The sequence below is a fragment of the Fulmarus glacialis genome, unplaced genomic scaffold (genome assembly GCF_000690835.1).
Source record: "Fulmarus glacialis isolate BGI_N327 unplaced genomic scaffold, ASM69083v1 scaffold316, whole genome shotgun sequence".
Taxonomy (NCBI): Eukaryota; Metazoa; Chordata; class Aves; order Procellariiformes; family Procellariidae; genus Fulmarus; species Fulmarus glacialis.
This window is the reverse complement of record NW_009218495.1, coordinates 63,968-81,246: the sequence shown is the minus strand read 5'-3', so window position 1 is coordinate 81,246 and position 17,279 is coordinate 63,968. Positions and strand designations below refer to the sequence as shown.

Here is a 17,279-nt window from a genome sequence, read left to right as displayed (position 1 = left end):
TCAGCAGGATGGGGGGCAATGCCCCAGCCCTGCATGTTCTTCATCCCAGGCAAAGGAAGCTGTGGTGACCTATTTGCTGTGCTCCCCGTGTGCTCCCCGTGACAGCTCTCTCCTGGTGCTTCTGTGCTTTTGCATGCGTGTATGTGATACCTCCCAAGGACACCACTGCTGGCTCTTTTTTTGACAGGGAAAGCTGCTTCCGTGAAAAAATGCAAGCAACTTTTGGAGAAATGGGAGTTGGAAGGAGAAGTGGAAAGAAGGCAGTGCTAACAAGGGCGTGTTCCTCGCGTGGTTCCTGGTGCTTTTCTCATTCTTGCCCATTGTGCCTTGAGTCGGTGCTGTTATTCTGCTGCGCTGGGAAAGCAGCGAGTGCAGCTCTTGCTTTTTTCCAAACACATTTAGGTCTGGTTTCTCTTCCAACCAGTATGTGCTGTTCTGTGGGGGAGAGTTCACTCCAGTAAAGGCCCTGGGCTTGTGGCAAGTGTGCCCGAAGGCATGGCCTTTGGAAGGCTACCAACCTCCCCTTGCCCTCTGCGCGTGCCAACTTTTCTTTGTTCCAGATCGTCTCGTTCTTTGTCCTAGCTGTCTTTATGGTTGGAACACCGTAAGTCCATGACTATTAAGCGATGGCTTGAAAAATCTTAAGAAAACAAAACGGCTCTTTGCTTCTATTGTTTACTAACTGATTGCTTGGTATGACCTTTAGCTGGCAGAGATCTTAGAGGCGGCAAGCAGATGAGGTGTGTAACTTGGGTATCCCCACTTTTTAAACTGTTTATAATTATCCAAGCAATTTTTTTCCTCATCTTGTTTGTCACCATGAAACTCTGGGTGGTTTTATCCCTTAGTAACCCCAGTTGTGGCACATCTGAATTTATTTCAGGAGGAGAAGTAAAAGAGAAAGGGGTTTGCTGGTGCTACTACTGCTGCTTTTTCAAGGAAAATAGATTTTTATTTAAACCGCTGAATATCTGCCTGTTCTCTTCTCAGCCTTGCTAGCAAGTCAGTAAAGACAAAATAAAATTAAAGTCACTTAGAATCTTCTGAAAAAGATGATCTCTGGGGAGAGGCGAAGTCTGAAGAGCTTTGTATCAAAAGGCAAAGCTGGGGATAATTAGCAGCATATGAGAACCAGAGTTTGTCATTAGAGCAATAGCTGTCATTGTCAAATGACTGCTGGGGTAACGTTGCCCAAAGGCAACCCAGGCCGTCCGTGGCGGCAGGACCATCTGTGAACGTGCCCTCGTGACGGTGGTGCACAGCCGTTCCTCTTGGGGCAAGCTCCTGGCCCCTGCTGCCACCCTGTCTCCCCCCGAGCGCCAGCCACCGGCACCCGGCACTGCTCGGCACTGCCGGCAGCTGCAGCCTCCCCCCCCGCAGCATGGCCCCCTTCATCCGTCATGTCACCAGCAGCCTCTGTCGAGGGTCCCTGCAGGACAGATGGGTGTCATCTGGGGGCCAGGGTTTGCATGTCAACTGCTGTTCTCCTTGAGGCTTTCTGGCGTGCATGAGTGCTATTGGCTTGCTGGAGCAGAGTCTTCAGCGAAACATTGCTTTATCTCATGTCTTCTAAGGGGAACAGTGACAGCTATGTCCCTTGAAACTTGCAGTTGATGCCATGGTCTCTCTTTAAGAAAGCAAAATTTCTTTTGAACACTCAGGGCTTGATTTTAGCACATGTGCTTGGGATGATTGCGATTGCCATACAAGTGGAAAAAGGCATCCATCCTCCATGAGCCCTCCTGAGAAGAGTGCATTGATGTTTCCATCTGAAAAACACTGTCAGAGCAGTAGCCACAGGCTTTCAGCAGGGATGCAACTCAAGAAGAGACTGATCCCAGCCTTCTCCATGGCAAAGATCACTTTGGATGTTTGTTAACACTAAATCATTCGGTGTGCCAGCCAGCTATAGCAGATACTTGCAAGCTCAGATACCTGAATATTTGAAAATTACAAACTAGAAATTAATTGACAGTTGATTTAAATATTCTCAGTATCTGGTGAAGAAATTTCAGGGGGAGGGAGCTGTAGTGATTACTTTCATAAGACTTTTTCATAATCCTGGTCCACAGCCGAAGAGGGTCAACTTAGTAGATGTTTCAGTTTCAAAGATAGATATGCATTTTATAACCTTGCATAACTTTTTTAAAGGAAACTAAATATTAAGTGAATGTATGTACTTAACGGACTATTTATATGATGTTAATGACTCCAACTAAAAAATGCTAGGAAATTCATGTAGTTCTTAGTATTTAATAAACAGAGTGTATTTTCCACCATTTTGTTTATTATGGCAGGTATAATTGTACTTGTAAAGTTTGGATTTATTTTGATTTTTGTTGTTTTTCAGCAGATCTGCATGGTAAGTTAACATATAACTGCTCTCTGTGGTAGCCTCTGGAGAAATAATAATTGTTTCATGCTTGGCTATTCTAACATTTAAGAGATCTTTTTCCTTTCAAATAAGTCTACTACATGCACCTTGTATTGTAGTTTACAACAAAGGCCCAACACAACTTTGTGGTAGAAATGTGCTATGGTAACTGTTGTATTTGTCTTGTTTGATGCAGTGAAGGCTGTTGGGATCAGCAGGGTGCACAGAACAAAGCAAGATGATGGACCCAAGGTGAATGATCCCAGGCTCCTCCCAGATAAGTTTCTTCAAAGGACAGCCAAGGTAACTCCATGGAGAGTGACGAGCAAGCATATGTGCGCTCTCAAAGGCTGAAGGAGACCAGTCCTGGCCTCCTTGTAGTCTCCATCTGTTGATCTTTGCATCTCATTCCCGGTTTCAAAGAGAGTAATTGTCTGATCTGATAAAAATCAAGTATCTTGTTATTTTTATCGATTAGCCTAGTTTAAATTCCCTTTTGTTACGCAAAATTACTTAGCAAGATTCAGAAAAAAGATTGGTTACTAATATGAGTGTCAGGATATCCGAAGTTGTCAGAATTAATTCTTTCAGACTTTGGAAAGGCTGTTAGTGCTGTTGGTTCAAGATTTGAGTCAATCTCTGAATGTTAAGAGACCAGAAAAGGACTACTGGGTTAGGCTGAGTCAGGTCTCTTCCACATCTTGTGCTGTCCCTTGCAGCCTCTGATGCTGGTCCCTCTTCTGGGCTGAGCTGCCTTCTGGTCTCACCCAGCGTGGCAACTCCAGCTCTCAGAGTCGCACAGAGGTGCAACTCCTGAAACCTTCTGGAAGGACTCTTCTGTATAAGCTTAGGAAATCGGCTATAATATTTCTGTTATCCAGTGATTTATTACAGTCTACAAAAATATAGCCTGAATGAACACCTCTCTGGAACAATTATTTAGTGATATTGTAATTTATTATTCTTTTCAAAGCCTTCTTGTATAAAGGTAAAATAACCCCTAACTTCAGAAAGCACAGAGAGGAGGAGAGAACTGCCAAATTCCCCACAGCACATCCTTTCCTGTGGTTAGCATTGGATCCGCCAGCGGCACCATTTTTGGACTGGCCTGTTCTGCGCTGAAGGTCGAAATCACAGGCCGAGGATACAAATGAAAGATTTTACAGGAGTTGCTTGTATGTTGTGGCTAATTCCCTGCATTTGGAAGCATCTGCTTCTTGTCTGGTTTTGTTCTGTAATCAAGAAAATTGCTGTTGAGAGCTAGCACTTGGAAGGCGCTTAGCTCTTCTATAGCCATGAGCAAGATGGCAAGGAAAATACATTGTAAATAGGTACTCAGTTAAAAAATGCACACACACATATACACACACAGGGAAAACATGATATAGGCCTTGTGATTTTTCCAGATATTCTGCTAAGCCTCTGTGTATCCCTATTCTGTTAAAGAAAATAAGTTTCTCTGAAGGTATTAACTGTAGAAACCTTTGTCTCTTCCAGGTGGTCTATATTTTGGAAAAGAAACATTCCCGAGCAGCTACAGGCTTCATCAAGCTTCTGGCAGACAAGAACAGTGAACTCTTCAGGAGGTGTGCCATGTTCTCACCTGTGGACCACAGAGTGCCCAGGGTCTATGTGTCCTTGGCTGATTGCCCTCCAGACTTTGTGACCAGGCCTGAGGACTATTCAAATATGCTCTTCATCTGTCGCATAGTGGACTGGAAGGAAGACAGCAACTTTGCAACAGGGTATGTGGCTGCCATTGGAAGTAGAGATGACTGAGATTTCTAATTGGGGTTCTTGGTTTCACTTAGTTTGATACATGCGATAGAGACAGGAATCTGTTAACAAATACTTGTCTTGTATCCCTCTGGTATTTGGTGGTTAAATTGTGATGAGGCTAAGGATAGCTCATTGCTAGTTAATCTCATGGCTACATAAAGTTAGTTTCTTTTGGTGCTTGCTTGAGTGTGCTGGCACATCACAGCATTAATGAGCATAAGGTCTTTGCTCAGAAGAGCTTGCAGTCTAGAGGGAGCACACACAGGTACTTAGCCTGACCAGCCCAAGCACCTTGGGGTGCTGACAGCCTTTCAATCCTTCCTCCCTTTGTGTAAGAGTAGTACGCAGCGTGTAGGCATTTCACTTCTGCTGGAGGAAGAAGGTCAGTAGCTGTGAGGCTCATCTTTGGTTTTTAAGCCTTTACTGTTAAGAAGCAGAAAGAAGTCACAGATTTTTGTGGCTTTAAATTTACATTGCTTCAAGAAAGAATACTAGAAATCAAGAGAAGATTCATTCCCTCCTGAAGCAGATGAGAAGGGTGTTGCACTCTGTGTGTTTCAGGAGGCACTGTAAAGCCATTGCTGTCCAAAGCTCAAATTGCAGGCACTGCCCGTGAAGGAGGAGATTTTAAGCCAGGGCTATACAAATGACCTATGCTGGGCTGGATCCAGCTTGCAAGTTCATTTTGCCTCTCCTTGAGGAAGACCCTGTAGTTTTCAGCGTTTTCACTCTTTCTTGGGAATAGCTGCAGTGTGCCAAGCACCCACCTGGCGTGGCCATGCTGCTTCCTGTTGAGTGAGTCTCAATAAGAAATGGTGGACATTGATAAATATATTCAGTTATCTTGGGAAAAACTGAGCAGTCCTGACTTGGTGATCCAGAGTAGGTAAATCTGACCTATGGCAATGCTGTGGTCAAATTTTACAGGTGATGGGGATCTGGATGTAATCTGGAGCATGTGCAGTAGTGGAAGTTGGGCATAAAGCCCAAGTTTTCTCTTCCTCTTGCAAAGCTGTTCTGATGGGGTAGCAGAACTGATGTACAGTGTCAGCACTGTGGTTTTTGGAGTCGTCCGCTCAAACTCCTGGTAAAACTTAAAACTTACGTAAATTTTTTTTTTTTAAGACTAAGCATGTTGGCACAGATCTACCAGCCCTAAACCTAAAAGTAAACTATACTGAAGTCCCTGTTTCCCTGAGTTTGAGTTTGTTATCAATTGTGGCTGCTTTGTGTGCCCAGTAATAGCAAGTTTCACGTGTACTCCTTGAGAGCCACATGAGCCATTAAGTCACTCAGTATTTCCTAGCTAAACTGCAGTGCGTGAACTGAAGTGCCCTCCCTTTGAGCCCCACTTAACTAGGGGCTGGCTGTGCTGTGAACTTCACTATGACTAAGTTTCTTATTGGCAGAGTTTTTCTTTGTCTTCTTTGACTCCAACAGAGAAAAGACTGGAGGGTGATTGTACTGCTTGGCTTCTTGTCATGAACAACCCCCCCCTTTTCAGCAAAAACGGGGGAGATTAGGAGGATGGGCTAATGTCTTTTCTCATTGGCTAGTGTGTGTGTCTTCAATCTGGGCTTCTGACAACATTGTATATTCTCATCTGGCTGTTTTGATAGTTTCCAAGATGTAAAGGGTGTTGTCAGGAAAGAAAACGTCCATGATTGTCTTCATACATAGCTGTTTCCTCTGGGACTCGGTGGTACTTCAGTAAGTGCCTTGTGGAGACGGGAGCATAAAACCTTGGTGACCCATTTTGTTTTTAACTATAAATACATGCTTGTTTAAACACTGAAAGACAAGGAAACCTCTTGAAGGTCCCAAAAGTTCCTGTTTGCTTTTGGGCTGGTTTATAAGCTTGTTTATAAGCCGTGTTGCTAGTCGTGGCCCACCTGAAGGAGAGAAGAGCAGGTGATCTGCAGCTCATTGCATGCTTGGTTTTTTGAACTTTCTTGTGCACCCCTTAGTTCTGCCCACAGACTTCATGATAACCCTTTGGCAGCACCACCATGGTTTTGAAGGTGTGGACTAAAGAGCCTGTAGGTCATCACTCTGCACTGCCTAAATCTGCTGGAAGTACGACAAGGGAAACTCCCTCCATAGTTGGCAATCATTTCCCCAGGATGCCTTGGGTGTTTCCAGGTACTCTCCATCCTGCAGCTGAACTCCCCCAGGCTGGTCATGCACCTTCCTCAGCTTTCCTTTTTCTTTGGGAAGTTCAGTGCCAGGTTTCCAAGCACAGTTCACAGCATATTCTGGTCTTCACAGTGACCGTGTGTGGCTGGAGCAGTGGGATGCCCTGGCCAAGAGTTTGGTGGTGGCACTGGCCACCCAGGGTGGCCACCTGCACAGGGGCAACCTGACAGTCCCTGGAGGTCCCCTTGGGGAGGGGGGTGCGTTTCTGTGTCGTGATTGCCACCTGGTGGTCACCAGTGAGACACTGTCCCCTCTGAAGGCCACGGTGTCACCCCGACTGTGCTGGGAAGGAGCAGGGAAGAACTATTGTCTCCATGTCAGGTGATGCCCTGAGTGTGTGCTGCTGTGCTCCCTCCTGCATGTGAAGGGATTTTACAGTGGCAGTGAAATGCCATTTATCTGTACCTGCTTCAGGTAACAGATAAAGCAAAATAGCTCCAAAATGTTCTCCTTTTCCAGATTAATATTACAAGTACTGCTACGTACAGTTGTTTTCTGGGGACCTTTTTTCAGTGTTGGAGTCCAAGGCTGTTTGGAGAATTAGTCCAGATGTCTCCACGCTTTTGGAGATAATTAAAGCAGAATCTTTTTTTTTTTTTGCCCCCACATATGATGATGGATGAGACTGTTAAAAAAAAAAAAAAAGTAGTAGTAAAATGTTGAATCACTGATTCCCTCTGTGTCACACAGGGCTCGTGGCTATTCTAGCTCAGAGCCTTAGATATTGGTCTGTCAAGGTGACAAGATTTGTCACGGCATTCGCAATAAAATGAAACGTTGCAGGATGTTCTTTCACTTGACGGTCTTTCCAAAACCATCCAAGTGGCTTGAATTCCTTTCATCTCTGGCATTTTATTTTGTTTTTTTTTTAATTCACAAGTATATTTGGCGTGAGAGGAAATGACTAGATGCCTTGGGTAGCTCACTGTAAGGCTTGAGGGAAGGTCGGATTCCCAAGCAGTGTAGCTCTGTTGGAAAAACACCTTCTTGCAGATGGGACTGTCTCTCAGGAAAGCTGTGTCCCCTCGGCACAGCTAATCACCATACCACTCTGAAGCGTGGGATGGCCCCACCTTCATGGGGAGCACCATGCTGCTCCTGTGCTCCGATGGCGGGTGGCCTGGCAGCTGAAGGGAGGCAGCTCCATGGTGCGGAGTGGGACTGGATTGTGCTCTTGGGCGTTGGGGGTTCCCATGACACAGCTCTCTGTCTCCGTGATACTCAGCCCTGCAGCCATCTCCACTGGGGCCTTTGGGCTTTATCAAGCCTGTGCAGCTCTGCCTGTGAGCTCCGGGCCCTGGGCGGTGGGAGCAGCCAGGTGGTCTTCCTCGCTGTCCCCTCTCCTGCTCCATATAAGCTTCCTCTAGGAGCAGTGGCTTGTTGATGTGTAGGATGTTCTCCTGCTGCTGAAAGAAACCCTCCGTGTAGGATGACTGTGGACAAGTCTGCTCCAGGAGAGACTGAGTAAGGTTTTTAAGTCCCCATGGAAGTTATTCACTCCCATTTGGGAGCCTGCCTGGCTTTCCAAAGGAAACAAGCCTTATGTAATTATGCTTTGTCTTTTTGGAGAGTTCTTATCATGTAACCTTTGAACACGTTGGCCAGTTTCAGCTGAGTCTGGGGTGTGGAGAGGGCTCGAATGTAGAAATGGGTGGTCGAATAGATGCCATCAGTGTCACCATGAAGGGGGAGATGGCAGCATGAGTGTGGCTCTGCCCCATGCGCACATGCATGGGAGGTCAAGCTCCAGTGAATCGCAGCTCAGAGCAGTTCAATGAGCTTGCAGCTATGGCTGTTTTGGAGGAATACCCTGTGCTGTGTGCTGCCCAATGCCCCGGCTGCAGCACGTTCCCATCGGTGCACGCTGCCGCCATGTCTGACATCACTCCAAGGGTACTCAAGGAACCCTCCAAGGTGCTCTAATGCTCCCCCATCAACGTCACAGAAAAGAAATGTTTGGTCTGTAACCATTATAGGTTTTTTTTACCTTTTAACATTTAAAAAAAAAGAAATACGCGCAAGCCTGGGGTGTCACAGACACCGTGACTCCCTGGGAGTGAACGTCTGACTGCTGCTGGGCCCTGTGCCTGTTGTTGTTTATAAGCCTCTTGAACTATTCTTGCTACCCTTGGTGGCCGTGGAGCCCCATGAGTGATTTTACAGCCTGGCTGTTACTCCAGGGCCATCGGTGATCCTATATGCGTTACCTTTGATCACATGCTGTCCTGTCAGATTTTGCTCTGATGCAAGTCATCATGTCTGCGTGACTGTAACATGGCCCCAATTAAAGTCAGTTGTACACTTTTTGTTTCAAGGTACTTGGGAAATGTTCCCTGGAACACTGTAAATCAAATGTTAATTACTATTTAAAAAATATTAGTCCTGTATCAAACCTCTGGGTAAACCCCTTATGGTTTGTAATCTAATTTCAGTAAACGGATCAAAAGAACATGGGTTTCAAGACTGAGCTGGAAAGCACTCTGGCATTCAGAGTTGCTTTCCATGACTTGTCGTGCAGACGTCCAGCCGCCCTCCTGGTGCACTTCCCAGCTCTACCCTTGCAAGAGAAGGGGCACCTGAGACTCAAGCCCTTGCCATTCCTTTTTGATAGGGCAAAATTTTTTTTTCAATCTGTCCTTGGTGGTGCTGGTGGGCCTGCAGACCCACGGGCTCGTCCTTCCTCGGTCTCCCAGCTCTGCACTAGATGTTGGAAATGAAGTGATGATTTCTCTGGTTTATTGTTACTGCTGAGAGAGAGGGAGATAAAACTGATGCCTCATTTATTTACATTAAAATAAGGATCAGACTGGGACCAAGCTGCAGGAACAGAGAACTCAGCCTCGATGCCAGACGCGCACGTATTTCTGCCATACAGTTTGTACATAAAATCGAAACAATGGAGGGAAATATCTTTTATTCTTGTTTTCATTTTTATTTTAAAGCTAGGCAATGTGAACTCTACAATTTACCACGCCACGAAGCACGCAATCCTTTCCAGCATATTACACAATGTGACAGGTTTATTACGCAGCCCTTCCCGTTGTGAAGAGAGATAGCTGTGCTCCCATAAAGAAGATGGGCTTGCTTGCGCTGTGCGGATGGGGTTTGGTCTGTGGGTTTATGGCACATTTGAAGCCCTGAGAGCATCTTGCTCGTCCAAATGACAAGTGCACTGTTTTGGCCCCAATTTAGGAAAGTAATTAGTGCCTGTTCTCACTCATTGGAATTAAAGCAGAAGGATCAATATAATGATTGTGTATTTTATGCAGTGGAAAAACACTTATTAGAGTGGCTGTTTTTGCGCTGTGTTATTACCTCTCTCTTTTGTGTCATATTTTGATGGATTTGCCTTAATTTCAGTTGTAATTTTCTTGGGTCAGGAGCCTTATCTCTGTTGGCTATAATGTGCCATTCGCCCTAATGGCAGTGTATTAAAAAAAAAAAATTACTCTGTGTACTGTAGCGCAATCTGGGGATGAGAAAGGGGACAAGGGGAACCACCTGGGACATAGGTTCTCATGTAGTATTTGTAACCAGGGCGGGAGGGAACAAATGTCCCACTCCTTTAGAGTCCCAGTTTGCGTGCTATGTCCAGAGCCAAATGCTTGTTTGACACCAGAGCTCTTGGACAAATGCGTGCTGGAGTTTGCACTGGAGCAGATGGAAACTTTCTCTAAGCATAATAGAGCAGCAGCCTCATCCACACATGTGCAAAATATTCCATCAAAGACTATTAGCATGTGGAGGACAGTTTCCCCTGTCTATGACTTGCTTCTAGATCGTTGGCTCCCCTCCAGTTAGCTCCTGGTTCAGAGGCTTCTGCTTAGCTAGGAGAGGAGGGACAAACTACTGGGAATGTTTAGGTCCTGGAAAGAGCCTGGAAAATGGTTGGAAAGACAATCTGTGGGCATGTCTGTGCATGCGACTCCTGTAAGGAAGGCAGTAAGGGTTCCTCACACCCCATGGTGTCTTCACAGGGCATCAGTTTGCCCAGGCAGAGACGTGTATCCTTTAGGATGGAGAGCAGTGTGCTGAGCTCCCTGGGAGCAGTCTTCTGCAGAGCTGTCTAGGATCTGGTGGGAACCTGTTCTCCATTTCAGGTAGTGGCGGGGGGAGTCACGTTTTTTAGTGGTGAGGAGAGGAAGGAGGATCTCAAGGGAACCAGCCATGTGTAAAGCTAGAGCTGCCTGTGTGGAGGGCAGTGCTTTTCTTATCCCCGTTGAATGTATTTTTTTTCTAAAATTTGACACTTTCTTACCTCTGCAAAAACCTAATAATATAAAACGTCTCCTTAAAATGAGATGCACGAAACAGCCCAGGGTACTGTCTGGCTAGTGTTTTGCATCTCCAGCAGACATAAGTCATGGTATGGTCTAAATTCCTGCTAAGTCCTCTGCCAACTCTCAGGGAGAAGTGAATGGGTGAAAGAGTATGTTTGAGGGCTCAGCAGCCTCTCTGCGGGGACAGTAACAACATGACAGTAGTACACTTAAAGACACTTAAGACACTTAAAAAAGCATCCCTTTCTTTCTTTTTGCAGGCAGTTGGCCAAAAGTCTTGGACAGGCTGGAGAGATTGAGCCAGAAACAGAAGGGATCCTGACGGAGTACGGTGTGGATTTCTCTGACTTTTCCCCCGAAGCCCTGGAATGTCTTCCCCAGAGCCTGCCCTGGGTTATCTCACCGGGAGAGATGGCCAGAAGAAGAGATTTGAGGTAACGACAAAAAGCGTGGTGTGACATTCCTTCTTGGGTTGCTGCAGGGTTGTTTTGTTTTGTTTTGCTTTCATCACACTTTGAAAAGGCACTGACTTTATTACGTGTATTGTATTGCACATTACCTGTGCTAGCATGGAAAGAAACGGCTTTTGAAAGTACCTACAAATCCAAAAGATCAATTATTTGGAGAACTATTTTGTGAGGCAAAGAGTCTTTTTCTCAAAAGAACTATTGAAAACTGAAAATTTGGTGTTTGGCACCTAATCTGAAAGCTTTATGTTTTTGTCTGGAATGTATTACGTATTTTAGTGGTAGTTTTATAGCAGAGATTTTCTGAATGCCTGGCAGATCAAATGATCTTGGACACTGTTACTTTGAAACTTAAGCACAGGTAGAGACTGTCCTGCGTTTTCCTGTCTAGTCTCAACATTTTTCTCTGTTTTGAAGAACTGGTGTCATGTGGAGTTTATGACGGCTCTTGATCAGGTGTTAGCAACTGGCAAATGCAGTCCCTCCCTGCAGCCTGACAACTCTGTGCTGACCACCTACGTCACATTAGCCATCCCTGCAACTTAGTGATGCTCCCACCAGCTTTCAGGAACTCCATGGTCTTTTGGACACTCTGACATTGCTGGACTACCCAAAGCTAGTGGATTTGCTACGCTGCAAAGTGTCAGATTTCAGAGACGTCTTTACTAGAAAAGATTTAAAGACAAAAGAAAAGTAATTTGTTTAGAACATCACTTTGCAATAAAGGAAGGTGCAAGAAAGCAAAACAATAAATACATTATTAAGATGATTTGGTGTGTTCCACTCCCACCTAGTGCTAGAGAATCTTGTCTCAGTTGGCAGATTCATTGCTTTCTTGCATATTGCTGAGGGGAGACAGCCGCATGAGCCTGATTCCTCAAGACACTGCACTGGTACAAGCACCTGCATATATGTAGCAAACTCCTCTCACTCTTAGTTTATCTGTGTTATTGGCATGGACATTAGCAATTTGAGCAGATAAGCTGATGAACTGTAGCCATTTGTATCTGTACCCAGACTCCAGATGTTACTTTGGACCTAATCCTGCCTGCAATTTCCTTACTGCTTCAGCTTTACTGGATTTCCATTGCCATACAATAGAATAATGCAGGGGAGAATCACACTCCTGTTTGACTAGTGGTAACACTCAGGTACCAGATCCAGACTGTAGGCTTCAAGTAGCTTTAAAAAAAAAAAAAGATATTGAATGCTGCAGTTCAGAAGTCACTGGAAAGTGCTTATTTTTATATTCTTGACTACATTTCAGTAGCATTCTCTGTTTCTTCAAGCAAGTAAAGAGCTTGACTTATTTCCAGTCAAACAATCAGTTTTGGAAACAAATTCCAAGTGCATTTCTTGCTTTTATTGCTGAATTATTACACTGCGACTTATCAAGGTGATAACAGTTTTGCAGTTAAGCCATTTAAATCCCTCTCTGCCCCTTCCCGACCACAGTGCACACTACAAAGTAGATTTCCTTTTGATCCTCTCAAATATAAACATTTAACAGTCAAGGTTTTTAAGGCAATTATTTGAGCTTAATTTACTAATCCTTTTAATGTCAACTGCCACACCACTGACTAACTAGTCTGTGGTCTAAACACATATGGAGATAACATGAGACTTATAGTTATGGAAAGTAAAATACAGATGAGTCTTCTTTTTTGTTTCCTCACAGTGAGAGGTTTGTCTACCCAGAAAAAGATGAGTTTTATTAGTAAATGTAGTGTGAATCGTATCTGAGTGGAGTCCTGCAGTTGGAGACCTGGCCGCCATCTCTTCTGGTCTCACCCATCAGACCTTGAGAGACTGTTCTTGACAAATCCCAAGGTAGCTTGGCTTTAACTTGGTATTAAATATTAGCTTTCATAATGTCAGCAGTAAGTGCGTTGTGGTCTGCAGTGTCGTACAAATAGCCGGTACACACTGGCCCAGGCTGGCATCCAGAGGAAGACACCCTGAATCTGGGTGTCTGGTCTGGGTGCACACGGGAGTTGTGCCTTGTTTTCCAGGGGAGCTCACACCGTGTTCAATGGCACCTGCATCTGTGAGTGCCCGTCTTTGCTGTACTTTGTGCATGGTGGTCTGTCAGGCTCTCCACATTACTGTACAGTACTCTGAGAGTACTATATAAGATAAATTACAGTGAAATAAAGATTCATCTTTTTTCCTGAAACAGCAATGTTAACACTTCTAAATAGCTCATCCTAGTTCAGTTTACACATTGCTCACCTGACTAGAGTAAACACATATTAGAGTTTGGCTTAAAATACTTCAATCTCTAGTAAATCCTCTCCAGTTCTGTAACACAGTGCTGTAAATTTTCTAGTGTCATGCATTAAGCTTTTGGGATTTGGAACTGAGACCTGAACAAAGTCTTGGGTTTTCGGGTGTTTCCTCTTCCTGAGATAACTTTTCCTTGTTTCCTTTCATCACGGGAAATGACTCTTTCCTCCTCAAAAGGTAACTTCTGTGTTCTGCTAACCAGTGTCCTGAGTGTGGTCGGGTCTGTTTGTGAGTCAGTGTATAGAGCACGGAGGTAGAGGTTCTGCACCGGAGGCATTTGTGAGTGTGGTTTTAGATGAAAGTGAGACAATGTGTTTCACCAAGCTGCTGAGGCTGGGCAAGAAGAGGGAAGGATATTTTGTCCATGCCATCTTGTAAATATGTTCCTTGGTCTTCCTGCAAGTCTTTCAGTTTTACAGGAAGCCTGTTCTTGCCATGCATAGTCTGTTTGGATAGAAACTGTGATCTCACCTACATAGCCTGTGCAGAATTATTTCCAAGAGATCTTTTTTTTTCTCGTTTCTGCAGTAATGGCTCACAAAGAAAGGTTTACATAATATTTTAATATTACTTAAGGCAGAAAAGATCCAAACCTCGTGGATGGCTTTGAAATCTTTTAGCTGATTTAACTCTCTGCTCTGCCACTAGTGCACGGTTTTGCCATGGACATCTGCTTTTTACCTGTGTGGGCTTATCTATTTGTAAAATTAGGCAAGTATTTCACAGGCACTCCCAGCTTACTTGTTTGTAAAGAGCACCAAAAACTTCTAATGAAAAGCACTAGGCAAGTATTAGGTGTTGGAATCACATACTGCAGTTGTATTTTATAGAGAGCATGAAGTTTCATAAAGTATCAGAATAGCGTGATTGAGGAAACTTCCCTTCCAGGGACTTTAAATGTGATAATACAGATAGGACCAGAGCTCTCATTTTATTATTCAGGTTGACTGGAATCGGTATTTTTTCATTAGAAGTTTGAGAAGTGTTTGGTTTCTGCTTTTAGAGAAACATTGGAGGATTAGTGTCATAGAGACAAATTTTGATGGGTGCAAAGTTTCAACCATTTTCCGGTCTTTTCCAGTGTTTCAACATGTAATTTTCACTTCCTTGTTTGCTTTGCTTTGCACTTAGTGTTTCAATAGTGTGGGACAAAATATAGCCCCTGAGCAGAAGAGGGGTCAGGGCAAAGGAGGAAATGCAAATTTCAGAGGTGGGTGCAGGAGACGGGGGCTAGAGGAGGAGGCCATTTGAAGAGGTGAAGCCAGGAATCTAAGAAACCCAAAAGCTATTTCTAAGACTCATTCCAAATGTTTCTAATTTCATTCATATCTTTTTGTTTCCTTTATTGCTTAACTGGGACAAGAAACTAAAGCCAGGAAAGTCCGATCATAGTGGGAAACAAAAACCTAAATATTGGAGAGAGAAAAAAGGCCGTTCTTTGCAAAGCAGTTCTGCCTTTTGCCTGTCTCCCATTGTTGGTGTTACTGTGGAAAATGTATAACATCACTTTTTTGGAAAGCACTAGAGCCTGTTCAAGTAGAGATGGTTTATATAGTCTAACGTGGAAGAACTTGAGGATATCTATTTCTTTACCATTTGCCTAATAATAAGTGAGCCTGTTGACCTCCGCTGGACTATTACAAATGTGAAACTTGGCACTCAAAATTGCTTGCTCTAAATTTTCCAGTTGCTTTCTCTTTTTCCATTTGATGTCATCCTGCCAACTAGTGATTTTATTATTATAAACAGGACATTGTATTCACTTTTAAGAAGAAATATGAAGCTGAAGGTAAAATTACAAACTGCAGTTTCTCAGCTGGCAAAATACAAAACAACGGGCTAAAAATACTGAGCAGAGAAAGGGTGCTGTGGCAAGAAACTCTGAAATATCTACAAGATGGATGTGGTCTGAGGAGCAGAAGCTGACTGACTTCAACTGAGCAGCTCTGAACTCCTGAGAATCACTAAATGACTGAGGTTGGAAGGCACCTCTGGAGAGCATCTACTCCAACCCCCTTGTTCAAAACAGAGTCAACTACAGCAGGCTGCTCAGGGTTGTGTTCATTTGGAGTTTGGATATCTCCAAAGGTGGAGATTCCACAAACCCCCTGAGGAACGTGTTCTGGGGTTCAATCACCCTTACAATAAAAACATGGGCGTTTTTTACCTTTAAATGGAATCTCCTGTATTTTTTGCCCATTGCCTCTTGTCCTGTTGCTGGATACCACTGAGAGGAGTCTGTCTCTGCCTTCTTTACTCCCTACTATCAGGTATATTTTCACATTGATAAGATCTTCCTGCCTGAGCCTTTTCTTCTTGAAGCTGAACAGTCCCAGTTCTCTCAGCCTCTCCTTGTAGGTCGGATGCTCCAATTCCTTAAGCACCATTGAGGCCCTTCAGCAAACTTGCACCAGTGTGTAGATGTCTTCTTCTACTGGGGAGCCCAGAACTGGACACAGCACTCCAGCTGTGGTCTCACCAGTGCCAGGTAGAGGGGAAGGACTGAAAGAATGCATCTCTTGACCTGCTGGCAACACTCTTCCTAATGCAGCCCAGGAGGCTGTTGGCCGCCTTTGCTATAATGGCATGTTGTTGGTTCATGTTCAACTTGTCCATCAGGACCCCAGGTCCTTTTCTGCCAAGCTGCTTTCCAGCTGGTTGGTCCCCAGCCTGTACTGGTGCACAGGGTTATACCTCCCCATGTGCAGGTCTTTGCTTTTCCCTTTGAGCTTCATGAGATTCCCATCAGCCCATTTCTCTGCTGAGGTCCCTCTGAATGGCAGCATAACTATCCATTCCTCCCACAAGGCTAAAAGGCCTGGAGGGCATCAGACCGCAGGACAGCAAGGATCCACTGCGTTGGCAGGAGACAATTAATGCTCACTTGCTTCCCTTGCAGGGCAGAGTTAATGAACTTTGCTCTTGCAGGCAAAGAGCTCTAACGCTTTCAGTTAAAATTTGCATCTTGGTATTTCAGCATGTGACCTCAATTGCAACTGACCTAAAGCTATCCAAGTTATTGAAGGCCAAATTGTAATTTTGGCTGCCCGTTCAGAAATGTAGCATCCTTCCTTTGGTTGATAAGGGAGGAAGAGTGGAGGTGCTCTGCTGTGTCTCTGTGCCCACTGTGGAGGGAAGCTCTGTAGCCCTGTTTCTGACTGGAAAGCACCGGCAGCAGGACAGTACCTGCACTGCAGTTCTGCCCACTATTTATTTCTTTCTTGAGGAGTGTTACAGCTGGTAACAGGGATTAGCAGTGCTTATAGTAAAGGTTTGACAGCATGCTCTTTTCTGTAGATGCCTGAGGAGATTATTGGCTGATAAAATTAGAGGTGATGATAAAAATGGCAGCCTTGAGCTGTACAAGGGGTGTTGGAGGAAAGCAGTCAGCCTCTGAAACAGATGTCTTTTCAAGGCAGGTGGACGACTTTAGTTAGAAATGAGTGCAAGTCAGATAAAACATCATTAAACAGCTTGTTTCCTGGAGATTTTCCACTACAAAAAGCTAGCGTTAAGTAGAGCAAGACTTACTCAGCTATAATAGGATATGTAAAAATGCTCTGGTTTCTGATGGAAACTGAGAAATGACTTATTTAGCAAATGTATAAGCAACATTGCCACAGACCTGACTGTTATCTTGGCGTGGAGTGGAGACACAAACAGGGCCAGATTATGATCTCTGCCCTCTCACTGAGCTGTTCTGTGACTAATTTAATGTTCTCCATAGGGAGATACAAGGCATACAAAGGATTACTCAGTGGTGTCTAAGGATATCAGATCTAGTCTCTTTATAACAGGATTGATTCCAGAAGATGGTGATGATGGCTGTACCTGCTCTGGGTACTTCTGCTGTCCAGGCAGTCTGGGGAACAGTACCCTTCTTGGATCGGTGAGGAG

General features: G+C 44.5%; 1 protein-coding gene across 1 annotated transcript in view; it reads left to right on the top strand.

Moving 5' to 3' along the window:
- Positions 1-17,279, top strand: part of LOC104078409 (DIS3-like exonuclease 2 {ECO:0000255|HAMAP-Rule:MF_03045}) — a gene marked incomplete at its 3' end in the record, with an annotated part of 127,019 nt that overhangs the window by 68,393 nt on the left and 41,347 nt on the right. The window contains 3 exon segments of the mRNA XM_009580045.1: positions 2,571-2,677; positions 3,872-4,119; positions 10,890-11,063. Coding sequence (XP_009578340.1) covers positions 2,571-2,677; positions 3,872-4,119; positions 10,890-11,063 — 529 coding nt within the window.